Source organism: Chiloscyllium plagiosum, chromosome 6, assembly GCF_004010195.1.
Source record: "Chiloscyllium plagiosum isolate BGI_BamShark_2017 chromosome 6, ASM401019v2, whole genome shotgun sequence".
NCBI classification, from domain to species: domain Eukaryota; kingdom Metazoa; phylum Chordata; class Chondrichthyes; order Orectolobiformes; family Hemiscylliidae; genus Chiloscyllium; species Chiloscyllium plagiosum.
The window spans coordinates 70,912,303-70,929,078 of record NC_057715.1 but is presented as its reverse complement, the minus strand read 5'-3'; the positions used below and the strand labels follow the sequence as shown (position 1 = coordinate 70,929,078).

Here is a 16,776-nt window from a genome sequence, read left to right as displayed (position 1 = left end):
ATGGTGGTGGTGCCAGGTGTATTTGAAAATTATGGAAGTCAGGTGGGGAGGAATAATAGGGATGGCTCTAATATGAATTGGGCATGATATATAGGATAAGTTAGCCAGCTTGTCTGCCTTTTAATCACTTTGGTTTAAAAAAGTAGCCTTCCCATTCCTGCCTGCCTTGCACACCCACTTGCCAACTCATGCCAACCAGGACATGGCATGGGCCGTATAATATTTAGCTCAGTCCATTTGATAACAAATTCATTTGAACATTCATTATCAAATTTAAAATGGAAGGCGCATTTCCAATTTCAGGGCCTGCCCAAGTTGGATCTGTATTAGGGGAGGACAGGACGGTGGAAGGGTAATATTCTACCTACTTTACATAGCTGTGCTGCAGCAACTAGCCCAATAAGGGGCCGTAAATACCCAGATTAGGGTTTTTGCCAGATAGATAACAGACATCATTGCTCTGCAATAAGGCAGAATGTAAGAATTTCATGCCTATAGATTCATCATGTTACTCCGCATTTTTCTTCGCTAAAGAAGTTCCCAGTTTACTAATTTGTTTCAGATGGATATAACCTCTCAGGATAGGTATGACCCTTTTAAATTGCTTTTGATCTTTCTCAATAAGTCTACACACAGACTTTATAATTTGTAGACCAGCGTGAAATGTGGATCGGTATAAGTTACCCTGGACAACACATGGTGAGGATATTTACACACACAGTTGCTACTAGCATGCACAGCAGATGGATCTTGACATTATTCATTTTCAATGGTGAATTGACAGCCAGCAGTGACATTTTTAGAGCTCAACACTCCACATAACTTCCTCTTATAACCTCAGAGATGAGCACATATTCACCAGTAAAAAGTGCACTTCAAGGAGTCAAAATTACTTCAGATTAGTTTCTGGTTGTTGTCTCAATTCTGCAGCAGTGGGTAATGTACATTGTGTTATCGGTCATTAGGGAATCGGAGTTGCAGTAGCACCATGCAAAGTTTCATAAAGGTAATAACAGTAGTAGCACCAACATTCTTTCAATTTCAGAGTTGACCCGGAATCTCTCCCACGTTAACTGAATTCCCTTGCGGATACCACCGATATGCTCTAGATTTGCAGATAGATACTCAACTAGCTTCGCTACATCATGAATATATTTTCCTTGGTGAGACTCAAACATGGTGCTTCTTGTCTAGAGACAGGGACTCTATCCATTATACACAATCTTTCCTGCAATTTAGATGAGGAGTTGGAGAATGGCTCTCAGCAGCTGGCCACATTCATCCAGGACTTATAAGGAACAACTCTTGCACCTGAACTTCAGCAAGGAACAAGATGTGAAGTCTCATTACTTCTGTAATGAGGTACTCACTGCAAGTGCCACTTGCTGCCAGCCACAAAGCAAGGCAAAAACTCCATTTCCAGTAGCTGTGAGGTGGTGTTGGTAATAACCTTTTATGCATCTAGCTTCTTTCAGACTGAGGACTTTACAACAAATCATTGTTTGGCCTGCATGGTTACGTCACTGATGCTCCCTATTTATTAACAGCTAACTACAGTTAATTCCTTCCTACCAATAAAATTTAGGTAGAGCCAGTATGTGCTCTAGAGTACAAGCTATCCCATGGGACAGTGTGCCAATGACTGCACACACATCACTTTGACGGCACTATGCAGTCAATAATCGGTGCTGAAAATGTGTTACTGGAAAAGTGCAGCAGGTCAGGCAGCATCCAAGGAGCAGGAGAATCGACGTTTTGGGCATGAGCCCTTCTTCAGGAATGAGGAAAGTGTGCCAAGCAGGCTAAGATAAAAGGTAGGGAGGAGGAACTTGGGGGAGGGGCGTTGGAAATGCGATAGGTGGAAGGAGGTTAAGGTGAGGGTGATAAGGTGAGGGTGATAGACCCTATTAGGTAACATCTTCAGTGGGCCTCAGGCGAAGCATTGCTGAAAATGACATCACCTGAAACGTTCCGCAAGTAGGCGGCCTGTCTCCCCAATATAGAGGAGGCCACATCAGGTGCAGCGGATGCAGTAAATGATGTGTGTGGAGGTGCAGGTGAATTTGTGGCGGATATGGAAGGATCCCTTGGGGCCTTGGAGGGAAGTGAGGGGGGGAGGTGTGGGCGCAAGTTTTACATTTCTTGCGGTTGAGCCTCATCTTCCACCTAGGAACCCTCCAACCACAAGGAATGAACTCAGATTTCTCCAGTTACCTGCATGCTTAGAGTTGAATTCATTATTTTGTCTTCAAATAGAATTTTTGTATGCATTTCACTCAAAAAATAAAGAGAGCTCCATATGTTATGATCAGCTTAATTTACTTGATTATATATCCAATTTCTAAAATGGCCCTAAAGACTTCTGGTTTGTACAACAAATACATAACAGAGTTACCGCAGTCCCCAATTTTTAACCTAAAATTATTAATTAGCCAACAAATACTTAAAATACTATCTTTTACTCTAACTACTATTCAGCAAAGGTTTTAGTGGATACCAATAAATGGCTTATTATCTTTGCTAAAGAGTATTCACTGAATATCATATGAATGCTTGAAATGTTCATTTGTAAATAAAACCATGTCATTTTCTAGATTAGTAATGGCAATGACAGCTTGATACTATGTGAAAGTTTCCCTCTTGTTTCCATACCTCATGGAAATTTTCTCTCCCAATAGTTTCACTGGCCAACTCTTGAAGCTCTTGGGAAGGATCAGCACCAGGTGAAATTATAATGAGAACCGGCTCAGCTGCCAACGTCTCTGTTAAGAGACGCTTCAGATTCAAAGGTGGTGGGGACAATTCTTTCATTCCTATAAGAAAGTAAATCCTGCTTAACATTTCAAATAATGGATATTATTTCCTGATAGCAAAACAAATATAAATAGACACAGTATATTAAAACTCCATTGGTGCAATAATAAAACAAGTAAAATAGTGAAAAGAAAACAAATATTGCTTCAACATTCTTGAACTCAAATATAATAAAGTAATGAAAGATTGCAAACACACTGTAAATAACACACTGCATAGACAAAGACATGCTGAAGCCAGCTGACAGCTTGTGTACATCTGCAAGCTGAAGCTGAACTGTAGCAAGCCACATTTGATGTGACAAATTGACATAATGGCCTAGATCTTCTGATGAGAAAAATCATTGTAGCACCAAATACTGGAGTTGTGCATCAGGACCATACAGAAGGCCCAATGTAGGGGACTCCCCAGGAATTGCCCTGCAAGTTGAAACTTCCATTGAGTAATTACCCAGCATCACCCAGGAAGGCTTTGAATAATTTAGAGTTGGAGTCGGAGACTTCCAGTTTCAAATTGACTAAAAAAACTCAGAGAAATTAAAACTAACTAACTCTAGGCTAAGTATGAAACTGAGACTCCCCAATTCACTGTTGACACCAGAGTTGGAGTCGGAGACTTCCAGTTTCAAATTGACTAAAAAAAACTCAGAGAAATTAAAACTAACTAACTCTAGGCTAAGTATGAAACTGAGCCTCCCCAATTCACTGTTGACACCCTATTTTTGATGGCCATGCACAGCTGAACATAGTGCCTAACCATCCCATAACTCCTCCCCATCTCTCTGGACCCAACAATTTCAGATCTTTCTCCAAACCTGACTCTTAGCCAACCACCTCGAACACTGTACCTACCACAGACACCACCAAAGTCCTCCCACAGCTGATCTCAACACCCAAATCTCTGCAGATCTAACACCCACCATTTCTGCAAACACCTGACTCTACCATCTTACAAGGATCCAACCCCCAGCATAACTACAAGGATCAGAGCCCCACCATCTCCACAAGGAACCAACCCCCCCCCCCCCCCCCCCCCCCCCCCCCCCGCCCCCCCCCCCCCCCCCCCTCCCCACCAAGACCCCCACCATCTCCGCAAGGACCCAACTCTCCATGGACCCATTCCCTGCTGACTCCCATCATGGACAAGGCCCCCACCCCAATCCCCATAAACACAACCCCACTGACTCCCCATGGACCCAATCCCTGTCAATTCCTACTGAATCCCCATGGATGACTGGCTATGGACCCAACCCCTACCAACCCTCCATGAACTCAAACCCCTGCCAATGCCCCACAGACCCAAATCCTGCTGACTCTCCACGGACCCAACCTAAACCATCTCCCCACAGACCCCACCTCCATGACTCCCATGGACCGCACCCTTACCAGCTCCCCGTGGACCCAACCCCCAACAACCGCTGGCAACTCTCCATTGACCCATCCCAGTGACATCTCATGGACCCAATCACTGGTAAATGGCCATAGAACCAACCCCCACCAGGTGTCCATAGATCAATCCCCACTGATACCACATGGAGCCACACCCACTGATTCCCCATGAATTCAATCCCTGCCAATTCCTCTTGGTCGCAACCCCCACCATCTCCGCACAGATCCAAAGCTGCACTGACTGGCTCGAGACCAGACTCTCACAACTCCCAATGGAGCAAAAGTGAGGTCTGCAGATGCTGGAGATTAGAGTCGAGTGTGGTGCTTCCTGATGAAGGGCTTTTGCCTGAAACGTCGATTTTCCTACTCCTTGGATGCTGCCTGACCTGCTGTGCTTTTCCAGCACCATACTCTCGACTCAGCTCCCAATGAAAACAACTCCCATGGTTTTCATGCAACTGAACTTTACTCACTCTCCATAGATCTAACACAGCCTAATCCAACTACCCCTCATCCCAATCCTCTGATCCACATCCCCAGACTGGAAATGTCCAACAGTCTCTGACACACTCTCCTAAGCAATATCCCAGTGACCTGCCATTTAAGCATGTGCTTTTCCAGCACCATACTCTTGACTCAGCTCCCAATGAAAACAACTCCCAATGGTTTTCATGCAACTGAACTTTACTCACTCTCCATAGATCTAACACAGCCTGATCCAACTACCCCTCATCCCAATCCTCTGATCCACATCCCCAGACTGGAAATGTCCAACAGCCCCTGACTCACTCTCCTAAGCAATATCCCAGTGACCTGCCATTTAAGCACTTCATCCACTTGGCAGCCCACTCACTCACTGCCTGGCACAGCACTTCTTCACACACCTGGCATTCCAAACACTATCTACCTGGCACCCTACCCCTTCACCCACCAGTCACCCTATTCGCTATCTTTCTTAGCTTCTCTCCAGGCAATGGAAATAGTTTTAGGATCTTTAAATCCTGCAATATAACACAAATGGTCATGAAAAACTCTGCTTTTTCAAAGGCGATTTGCATCTCTGCTTGCTGCGTGGGTTCCCAGGCTAGACTAGATAGCTTCAATTGAGAAGGCTCCTAGCAATGTTTGATAAATCTATTGAAGAACTTTGATCAGGGTGAATAAAGGGAAAACAGCAGATCTATTGTATTTGGATTACAAAAATGCAGTCACTGCGGTGCCATACAAAAGGTCACGGCACAAGATATAAAGTCACAAAGTTGAGGGTTATATTTCAGCATAGACAGAGGATTGGCTAACAAAGAAAAAGAGTCAGGATAACTGGGTCATTTCAAAGTTGGCAAAGTAATCAAAGGGGTTTGACAGAATCAATATGGAGGCTTCGCTATTCACAATCTACGTTCATGACTTTGGTGAAAGGACAGAGTCTATTATAACCAAGTTTGCTTATGATACAAAGATAAGATAGAAAGCAAGATGTGAGGAGGACAAAAAGCTTAGATTTTCATGGAATCAGGCAGAATCAAGACTTAATTTCTGGACTCTTAACCCAAGTCACATTTCTGACAGTAAGGAATAAAGATGTCGGCATTGGGCTCATCTGTATTCTCACTTTTGCCACTCCTCTACGGAAGCAGGCATTTCAAACCTTTTCCCCAACCTCAGGAAAATATTTATAGAGTTAAACCTGTTCTGTCAGTAGAAATGATTCAAGGAATCTCAGAGATGTGGTAAATCATAGTGGAACCTTAGTCATGAATTAGGAACCACACAAAATTTCATCATTCTCTGTGAAATGCATTGTCTGACTTATCTTCTCAAAGTCAATCAATTAATCACTGCCATCCATTGTTTTAATGACAAAAAAGGTTATCTACTTCCTATCACTTAAACTTATGTAAATCAACGCATAGGTCTTGAAAAACACAGCTCTATCAAAGATCAGGTTTTTAAAAAGGCCATCTGGATCAACAAATAGTTGACTATTGTTTAGCCTGTTTGGTACAATTCCTAGACAAACTCATTGTGTATGCTTGACTAAACTATAAGAATAATTAATGCACTGAGCTCAACAGGCAATGTTGACACAGCTTTTATTGGAGTGCTAGCTTTGTTTTGATTGACATTTCATTTTCTCAATGGTTGTGATAAAATTTGATAAGAACCTCGTTGAAGATATCTCGATCCCATATTTCTACTTTCTCCCAATATCTCTTGCCTTTAAAATTTGAACAAAATTACTTGTCTATTTTTTTGAATGGCTGTGTTTGTTGATACCAATATATGCATGGTATGCACTGCTTTAAATTATGCATATACAGATTTCAGAAGATGTGGTGGAGGGAAGGTAGGAAATCAGGACTGGGGCTGTGGATAGGGAGAGAGATTGAGACAGGGGAGGGGAAAGAGCAGTGGGATGCTGTCAGGTTTTGGGAGAGAACCCAAGGGGAATTAGGCAAGGGTATATGAGTGGGGGGAGCACAGAAGTGAGATGGAGAGGGCCTCCCTTAGGCTCTCTTTGTTGACTACTCACATCCCCTGTTCAAAATCAAGTGCACTTCCCTACATATGCGTGGTAATGCAGTTGTGTACGACATCACACAAAGTCTATGTGATGACATCCATGCTTGGAAGAGCATATCCCCTAATGAGCATGCATTTGTAGTTGCCTGCAATTGTCAGTATCAGCAAAAACTGCCTCTTTGAATATATTCAGTGATTTGGCTCCCACAGCCTTCTGTGGTAGAGAATTCAACGGATTCACTGTCCTTTGAGTGAAAAAGTATTTACTTATTCAGTCCTAAACAGTCTACCTCATATCCTGACAGTTTGTCCCCAGTTCTAGTCTCCCAAGTAAAGGAAAGCATTCTCTCTACATCTAGTCTGTTCAGCTTTATTACGATTTGGAGATGCTGGTGTTGGACTGGGATGTACAGAGTTAAAAACAGCACAACACCAGGTTATAGTCCATCTTTTAATTGGAAGGTTTAATTGGAAGCAATAGCTTTCGGAGTTCTGCTCCTTCATCAGGTGGTTGTGGAGTACACAATTGTAAGACACTGAATTTATAGCAAAAGTTTACAGTATGATGTAAATGAAATTATACATTGAAAAATACCTTGATTGTTTGTTAATTCTCTCATCTGTTAGAACAACCATGTTAGTTTCACTTCTTTCAAATGTAAATCGCAAAGTGTTTAGAAAAGGTTTTGTGATTTACATATGTATAGATTAGATTAGATTAGATTATTTACACTGTGGAAACAGGCCCTTCGGCCCAACAAGTCCACACCGACCCTCTGAAGAGCAAGCAACCCACCCAGACCCATTCCCCTACATTTACTCCTTCACCTAACACTAGGGGCAATTTAGCATGGCTAATTCATCTAATCTGCACATTTTTAGACTGTGGGAGGAAACCGGAGCACCTGGAGGAAACCCACGCAGACACGGGGAGAATGTGCAAACTCCACATAGACAGTTGCCTGAGGGGGGAATTGAACCCGGGTCTCTGACGCTGTGATGCAGCAGTGCTAACCAGCGCTAACCATTGTGCCACCGTGCTGCCCATATGAAAGAACTGAATCCAACATGGTCGTTCTAACAGATGAGAGACTTAACAAACAATCAAGGTATTTTTCAATGTATAATTTCAGTTACATCACACTGAAAACCTTTGCTATAAATTCAGTGTCTTACAATCGTATACTCCACAACCACTTGATGAAGGAGCAGAACTCCGAAAGCTATTGCTTCCAAATAAACCTGTTGGACCATAATCTGGTGGTTTGATTTTCAGCTTTATTACAACTTCATAAGATTCCAACAGATCTACTCTCATCCATTTAACTATAGTGAATACCGGCCCAGTTGATCCAATCTCTTCTCATACAACAGTTCTGCCATCCCAGTTTCAGGCTAGTAGGCCTCGGCTGCACACTTCTCCAAGCCAAGTATATCTTCTCTTAGGTTTGGAGACCAACACTGCCTACATTTTCCTGGTGTACATTCACTAATAATCACAGTAGGACATTCTTACTTCTGAATTCAAATAGTCTTACAATGAAAGCCAACTTGCCTTCCTAAGAGCTTACTGCACTTGTCTGTCTACTTTCATTGATATACAACAACCAGAACCTTTATACATTCACATCTCCCAATACATCACCATTTAAACAATACTCTGCTTTTCTGTTCTTCATACCAAAGAACATAACTTCATATTTAGCCAATTTGTACGGCATCAGGCATGCATTTTCCCACTCAACTTGTCTAAATCACTTTAAAGCCTCTTTGCATCCTCCTCACAACTTATAATCCCACCCAGTTTTGCATTATGAGAAAACTTAGAAAGGTTTCATTTGGTCCTCTCATCGACATCATTTATACATTTCATTAATAGCTAGGGCCCAAACACTGATCCTTGCAGTATCCTGCTAGTCAATGCCTGCGACTCAGAAAAAGGCCCATTTATTCTCATGCTGTTTCCTGCCTGTCAACAAGTTCTCAATCCATGCCAACATATTAACCCTATTCAAGGTGCTTTAACTTTGGTCATAACCTCTTATGAGGGACTTTATCAAAAGCCTTCTGAAAAACAAATCACATTCATTGGTTCTCTCTTATTCTATTTTATTCAAAACAATCCAATAGATTTGTTAAGCAAAATTTGCCTTTCATAAACCCACTCTGGCTTTTGTCCAATCCCCGAAATGCTTTTGAGATGTTCTGTTGTCACATCTTTTATTTTACTTCAGCTGATGTTAAGCTAATTGGTCTGTATTTGTGTTTTTTTTTTCTCTACATCCTTTTTTAATGAGTAGGATTACATTTGCAACCCTCCATTCTCTGGGAACTGCTCCACAAACAATTAAATTTAGAAGGATGGCCACCAATGCATTCTATATTTTTAGGGCCACTTTCTTTCGTGTTGTGGGCTGTAGGATATCAATTCCTAATGATTTGTCAAATCATTCATTCTCTTAGTACCATTTTCTTAGTAATATAGATTTCCTTCAATTCTGCCCTCTCACTGGACCCTTTATTTTTGCCCTTTTTGTGAGGATGGAACCAAAGTGTGTGTGTTCAATTCTTCTACCATCTTCATAATTTCCATGGCTTCTGCCTGTAAAGGACCTACACTTGTCTTTACTAATCTTTTTCTTTTCATAAGACAATAAAGCAGATGTTTTATTGTCTGCTTTTATGTTCCCATAATGTTATTCTCATACTCTATTATTCTCCTTGTTGGTCAAAAGTTTTGCACTCTTTTGCTGCATTCTAACAATTCCCAATCTTCTGGCTTGCTGCTTTTTTGTGTCAATTTTATATATCTCCACTTTGACTCTAGAACTAACCCTAATTTCTTTTGTACATCATGGCCAAGCCAACTTTCCTCTTTTATTGCTATGCCAGGAAGGAATGAATAATTGTTGTAATTCATAACCCCATCCTTTTGGCTCTCATCTTCCAAACCATGTTCTTGAACCCTAATCACTTCCTATCCGCATCCCACCCTGTCCCCAAAATCCTGTTTCAGCCATGTGTGTGCAGACAAAAAAAGCAGACAGTGCCTCTCTGTAGACTCTCCTCCAGGCTGGCTGCATGCTCTTCCCCAGAGAAAAAAATACATTGAAATTGCTGATAAGTCTATATGGTTCAGAAAGGGCCACCACATCCTATAAAAAAGTTCTGTTTTCCGGTGCACCAATGGTAAGGAAGTCCAGTGGGATGCACTCCATAACTAACCTACGCCACCCCGAGAGCCCTGGGGGATTTACCGCCACCCAGCTCATTAGAATGTTCTTCCTTGCACAAAATGAAAGAATACTAAACACAATTTCTTCCCATGCACGACCAAAGAGGGGAGATTCGGTGAACCCAAGAGGAGGGATACCGGATCTACCTTGACCTTGGTTCCCAAGACCCCTTCCAAAACACTCGCTATAGCGCACCAATACCTATGAAGCTTGTGGCATGACTACAGCAATGATCACAGTACCAAGCTTGTGGCATGACCACAGTACCAATGTCTACTTTACATTTGGTGCACATTAGGGATGCTTGTCTTAAATTTTGCAAGCTGCTCCGGTGCCAAATAAACCCCGTGGAGTACCTTCAATTGCATAGCCTATGTCCTATTGCAAATCAAAATCTTCCTTACAGTCTCCCAAATATCCTCCCACTTCTCTGGCGAGATCTCCACCCTCAATTCCTGAGCCCAAATTCCACAGAGCCGCTCGATGTCCTTCGAGACACTACCTCCTAATAAATAATAGAAGGTGCTAACCAAGAGAGTGCCTGTGGACTGAAGCACTCTTGTCTCCATATCCGACTAACCATTAATGTAGTCTTTTTCTGAATAAAGTCTCTAATCTGAAAGTAAGGAAAGAGGTCCCTCCTTAGACAGCTCATATTTCTCATTCAGTTGCTCAAAAGACATCATAACCTCCTGTCAAATAAGTCTCCCAAACAAGAAAACTCCTCTGGACTCCAAGAGCCTAAAGCCAGAATCCATCAATCCCAGCTGGATTCTTACCAATCCTACTATGGGAGTAAAAGGGGAAGTTTTTGTAAATTGTCCTCACTTTGTCGCATCATTCTCCATGCTTTAACTTTATTAAGGACAACCAGATTTCCGCAATGGTCCATAACAATCCTCATCTTATCCATGATCAACAGATTAATGAGGGGACATTTTGCCATATCCAGCAAATTGACCATGGGTCCTGGCAAGCCCAATCAGCCACACAGAATATTAGGGAACTTAATTGATATTCCTTAAAGCCCACACCCCTCTCCATCCTCTGCGGAAGCTGCAATTCGGCGAGCTTAATAAGAGGCCGCCTGCGACGCCAGATAAAAGAGCCGAACCAACTGTTAAGTTTTCGTAGCGCTTGCCTGGGCAGCAACAGGAGCATTCACATGGGAAATAATAAACAAGGAAGAACATTCATTTTAACCAGAGCTATTCGACCCAACCAGGATATCAGAAGATCTTCCCAGTGCGAAAGGTCCTGTCTTATCTTCTCTAACAACTGCACAAAGTTAGCCTTGTATAATTGATTGAAGGTTAGGATGATAAAAATGCCTAAATATAAGAAACTTCCCTGTGACCATCTGAAAGTGGATTGGTTTCCACCCCCAACATCGGATATTCTAATAAGATCCCTGACAGGCATGGCCTCTGATTTCATAAAATTGATTCATACTCCGAGAAGAGCCAAATAAATTAATCACTTGTATCAAACAGGGCACAGTTTATCATCGGGTTAGTTAGAAAGAGAAGAATGCCATCTGTGTAAAGGTTGATCTTACGCCTGCCTGATCCAAGCTTCCGAATGGCCTCTGCCAACGGCTCAATCACCAATGTAAGTAGCAATGGGGAGAGGGAGCATCCTTGTTGGCTGCCTCTGCTAATACTAAAATTGTCAGACCTTATACCATTAGTGAGAACTGCTGTTTTAGGTTCATTGTATAACACTGTCACCCACCTGGCAAAGACCCCTTCCAAGGCCAAACATTTGAGGACATAAAAGAGATATGGCCACTCCACCCGGTCAAACGCTTTCTCTCCATCCAGGAAGACTAACAAGCCTGGGATTGATCCTTGCTGGCACACCTGAACAATATTTAGTACTCTCCTAATATTATTAGAGGATCTATGACCCCTAATATAACCTGTCAGGTCCTCTTTTACAATGAAAGGCAAGAGGTTCTCTAGCCTCGACACCAGCATTTTCGACAAAATTTTAAAGTCCATGTTTAATAACGATATGGGCCTATATAAAGTACAATCCTCTGGGGCTTTCCTTCTCTTGAGAATAAGAGAAATATTTACTTCTCTCAAAGAGGATGGGAGGCAGTCCTGACTGTCCGAATGATTGTACATATCCAACATTGGCCCGGCCAGCATGTCTGTGAACTCCTAATAAAACTCACTCTGAAAACCACTCTGGAGCTGCCTCACCACCTCCTATATCTCTTGAATTAGAGGGGCATTTTAAAAGAGACGCCTACTCTGAAGTTACACCTGGGAGGTGCAAGGACTTAAAAAAGCATTCCATCTTTGCCAATCTGTCCACACAGTCCTCCAAGCAGTTCAAACCAGAATAGAACTTCCTGAATGTTGCATTAATATTGTTGGTATTGCAGGTGATAGTACCAGTACACACTCAAATGGATGTGATAGATTGGGGGGCACTCTTCCTTCTGGCCAAATACCTACCTAGTTTATCACCATACTCAAATAACCTCTGTTTCACAAAGGAAATCTCCCTCCTTGCTGTCTAGGTGAGCGCAGCATTCAAAGCAGCCAGGAGGGCTGTCATCCGCTGCAACTTAGTTACAGACGGTCTGTCAAAATATGCTGTTTCGGCTGCCTTCACTGAGCCTCGAGCATACGCTGCTGTTCTCCCTTCTGCCACTTCCAAATCGCTGAACAAGAAAAAAATCAAACCCCTTGGCAGTCTCCCATAGCACCAACGGATTACTGGCCGCACCCGAATTAATGTCCCAAAAAATTTTAAATTCCCACAAGAAAATACTCAATGAAAACTTGCTATCCTTCAGGAGGAAAGGATCCATGCACCAGGGCCCGAGCCTGTCCTAACATCACTGGCCTTAACCTCCATGTACACTGCCGCATGATCAGAAATGGCTATGTTCCCAATTCTGCAGGACAGCACCGAATTCAAAAAAGGTCAATGGGGCAAAAAAAAAATGTCGATCCTAGTATAGCACTTATGTGGGTTAAAAAGAAAGATGAAGTCCCTACCCTCAGGATGAAAACCTCTCCACACAACCACCAACCCCAGCTCCCTGTTCAGGTCCACCAGCTGCCTGGATCGCGGGGATATATCTGCGAGACCCCTCGGCATCCTAACCACCTCGAGGTCCACAAGTCGGTTAAAGTCTCCCCCTATAATTGTATGACACACCCAAAGTGCCATCAATCTGGAGAGTGCATCCGTTAAAAGTTTGAAGGGGTGTGCCGGGGGGGGAAATATAAATTCGAGATCCCATATTCTTCTCCATGTATTAAAGCTTTAGGGATCAGAAACCGCCCACATTCATCCTTAATTTGGTATAACAACTGAAATGGAAAGTTCTTCTGAATGAGTATAGCTTCTCCTCTATGTTTTGAATTAAAAGGATGGAAAAAAAACACCCGGCCGAACCCTCTCTACTGCAACTTTAAGTGTTCCTTATCGGTTAGATCTGCTTCTTGCAGCAAGGCTACATTGACCCTTTCCTTTCTAAAGGCTTGAAAGTATCCTTTGTTCTCTTAAATCGGTGAATGACTCCCTTAACGATCCAGGTGCACCATTTAAACGGTTAGCCATAGCCATCTGAAACAGCCAGTGACACCCCGAGGAGGAAAGACCCCATTCATAACGCACCAAGTGAAAACAGTAAACAGTTCTTATAAACTTGAAAATACAACTACAAAAGCTACCAAATCAAAACTTCTAACAATTACATCTACAATGAACCAACATATAACACAAATGAGAGGAGACCTTGCCCACAGAGGGCACTCATACTACTCACTAACCACTCCGTGGCTCCTTCTAGCTGAAGCTATGCCCCAAATCCAGACAAAACAAAGTGCAAAAATGTTACACACATCTTACAACAAGAAAATTAAAAGTATTCAACCCATCCCAGCTATAATTTGACCCGAGGCAGTCCTGGTTAAAAAAAGGAACATCCCCTCCACCCCCGTACTAAGAAAGCAAAATGAAAAGCAAATGATAGAAAAACAAAGGATAACACAAAGGGAGAAAGAAGGGAGGAGAGAGAAAGGGAGAGAAAAAAAAGGGAGACTCCCACATATTAAACAGACAAAACTAGGTAAACCACACACAAAAAAAACAAAGTGAACACGATTGTCCATATTATTTGAGCCAGCCAGTCTATTTTAGGGTGTCCAAGAAGTTCTTTGCCTTTGCCAATGAGTCAAAATTAAACATGGACCCTCCATGGCTGAAACGTAATATTGTTGGATATCTTACAGAGTACTGAATATTGAAGTCTCTCATCCTCCTTTTTACCTCAAAGGCCTTCCTCTTATGGATCACAGCCACAGAAAAGTCTTGAAAGAACATAATTCTTGATCCTTTATATATCAAAGCCTGTGGATCCTTCCCCTGTGCTCTAGAAACTTCCAGCACCCTTTGCCTGTCTCTAAAGTGCTGAAGTCGCACTAAGACCGGGCGGGGGTGCGACCCAGTAGGCTCACTCAATGTGCACCCGGTCCGCCTCAACTTCCAGTTTCAAAAACTGCGGGAGCTATTGCTCCAAGAAGCTGATCAGCTGACTTCTCTCCACGCACTCCAGCAGCCTGATCAGGCGGATATTCTTCAGACGGTCTCAATTTTCAAGGTTGTCGACCTGCTCAATTAAGGCCTGTACCTGCCGTCCCATGGCCTGGACCTGGTCCTCTGAAAATTCCACTGCGGTTTCAGAAGCCGCGCCACCCGAGATGTTATATCTCCTGGTCATGCTTCTGCAGCATAGCTAAGATCTGTTCCAGCCTGGTCTGAGTCTCCTCCATCACTGAATCGATCTTGGAGTTTTACGAACTCAGAGACCAGCTCTGCTCCACAGGTAAGTCCCCAGGAGCGTTCGCAGAGGCTGACATCATGGCCATGGGTGTGTCCAGTACTGCAGGGGGGGTGCAGTATTGTTTATTGTGATCCTCGCGGTCCTTTCCCCTTCGTCATTTTTGTTTCTTTGAAAAATAAATCACTGAAACTAATAAATAGCAGTTCCATGGCCGTTAAACCAGCGATTTGCACCACAATGGGTAAAAAGAGAGGGTGAATGCACCACTTTGTCTGGGTTTTGGGGCAGAGCCCAGCAGAGCAGAGCCACTGGATCACCAGGCATTTTTAATATAGATGAAACTGAACTGCTTTACTGTCTTTTACAAATCCATCTTGAATGTTTAAAGATGAAATGAGTAATGGTGCAAAACAAAGCAAAGAATAGATCACTGAAGTAGTCTGCACCAACATGTACAGCACTAAAAAGCTGTCATTTCTTGTGATACAAAGAAGTTCAAAAAGCCACATTGGCTTTGCAAACGTCAAGACACTACTCATACAGTACGAGGCCAACAAAACTGCCCAGATGACCTCTGGCAATTCTGAGACATAGATTAGCAAAATTTACAAAAAGAATCAATGGAAAAAAAGGAAGTTGATCATCATTACAGACAACTGTCTTGCATAACCCAAAATCAATGGCCTCAAAAGTGACAAATTGACATTTTTGCCTTCAAATACCTCAGTCAAGTTCCAGAAAATGGATCAAAAGGTCATTATGAAGCTAAAAACTAACTATCGATGCTAGCTGAGCTCTCACCTTATCAAAGCTATTGAGAAGCAGGAAAACAACCCAACTATTCTAGGAGCCATGAGTAAGATGAAGAAAGCCTGAAAGGTGGAAATGGAAGTCTCAATTCCATATTCTTGGAATCAAACGAACGATATTTGTGCAAGGCACTACGAATGAGGTGTAACAGGGTGGGGCCAAACAACCCAAGACAAGGCTTTTTTCTCTCGCCTGCAGTAGGCCATAAAATAAAGAAAACAGCAACCAAGAAACCTGCAAACAAGAAATGAAAAGTTGCAAGTGTAAAAACCTGAATCCAAAGACCCTTCTCAGAGTCATGACGATGCTCTGAACTTCCCCTGAAGCTGAACTCAGTTGTAATAAAAATCACTTCAAATTAATGCAAGATCCAAAACTTACAGATGTCAAATTTCATTTGACTTTAGCATTTGAATCCTGTGTGGGCTCTCAGACTAATGGTAACTGGAAGATAATCTATTGAGCCTCTTTACACATGTGCCTAGATTTTTGTGCCATCCAGAGGTGGCACTTACAGAAGTCACAGCGTCTGAACATGAGCAAGGTAAGCAGAAAGATAATTTGCATTTCTGCAGAGCACAGTGGCTAGCACTGCTGCCTCACAGCATCAGTGACCCAGGTTTGATTCTGCCCTCGGGCAACTGTCTGAGTTGAGTTTACACATTCTCCCCATATCTGTATACGTTCCCTCCAGGTTCTCCAGTTTCCTCCCACAGTCCAAAAATATGCAGGTTAGGTGGCCGCGCCATACTAAAATTGCCCACAGTTGTGCAGGCTAAGTGGGTTAGCCATGGGATGTTCAGGTCTCCGGTAGGGGGTGTGGTTGGATGGGGCGTTCCGAAAAGACCACTCCCTCCGTGACTCCCTCATCAGGTCCACACCCCCCCACCAACCCAACCTCCACTCCCGGCACCTTCCCCTGCAACCGCAAGAAATGCAAAACTTGCGCCCATACCTCCCCCTTCACTTCCCTCCAAGGCCCTAAGGGATCCTTCCATATCTGCAACAAATTCACCTGCACCTCCACACACATCACTTACTGCATCCGCAGCACCTGATGTGGCCTCCACTACATTGGGGAGACAGGCCGCCTACTTGCAGAACGTTTCAGAGAACACCTCTGGGACACCCGCACCAACCAACCCAACCGCCCCGTGGCTGAACACTTTAACTCCCCCTCTCACTCCGCCAATGA

The 16,776-nt window shown here is 43.0% G+C and overlaps 1 protein-coding gene across 5 annotated transcripts in view; it reads right to left on the bottom strand.

Moving 5' to 3' along the window:
* Positions 1-16,776, bottom strand: part of LOC122550689 (cytoplasmic dynein 2 heavy chain 1) — a 555,979-nt gene that overhangs the window by 126,288 nt on the left and 412,915 nt on the right. For all 5 annotated transcript variants that reach the window (XM_043691809.1, XM_043691805.1, XM_043691808.1 and 2 more), the window contains one exon: positions 2,653-2,813. In XM_043691809.1, coding sequence (XP_043547744.1) covers positions 2,653-2,813 — 161 coding nt within the window. The remainder of the gene's footprint in view (positions 1-2,652; positions 2,814-16,776) is intronic.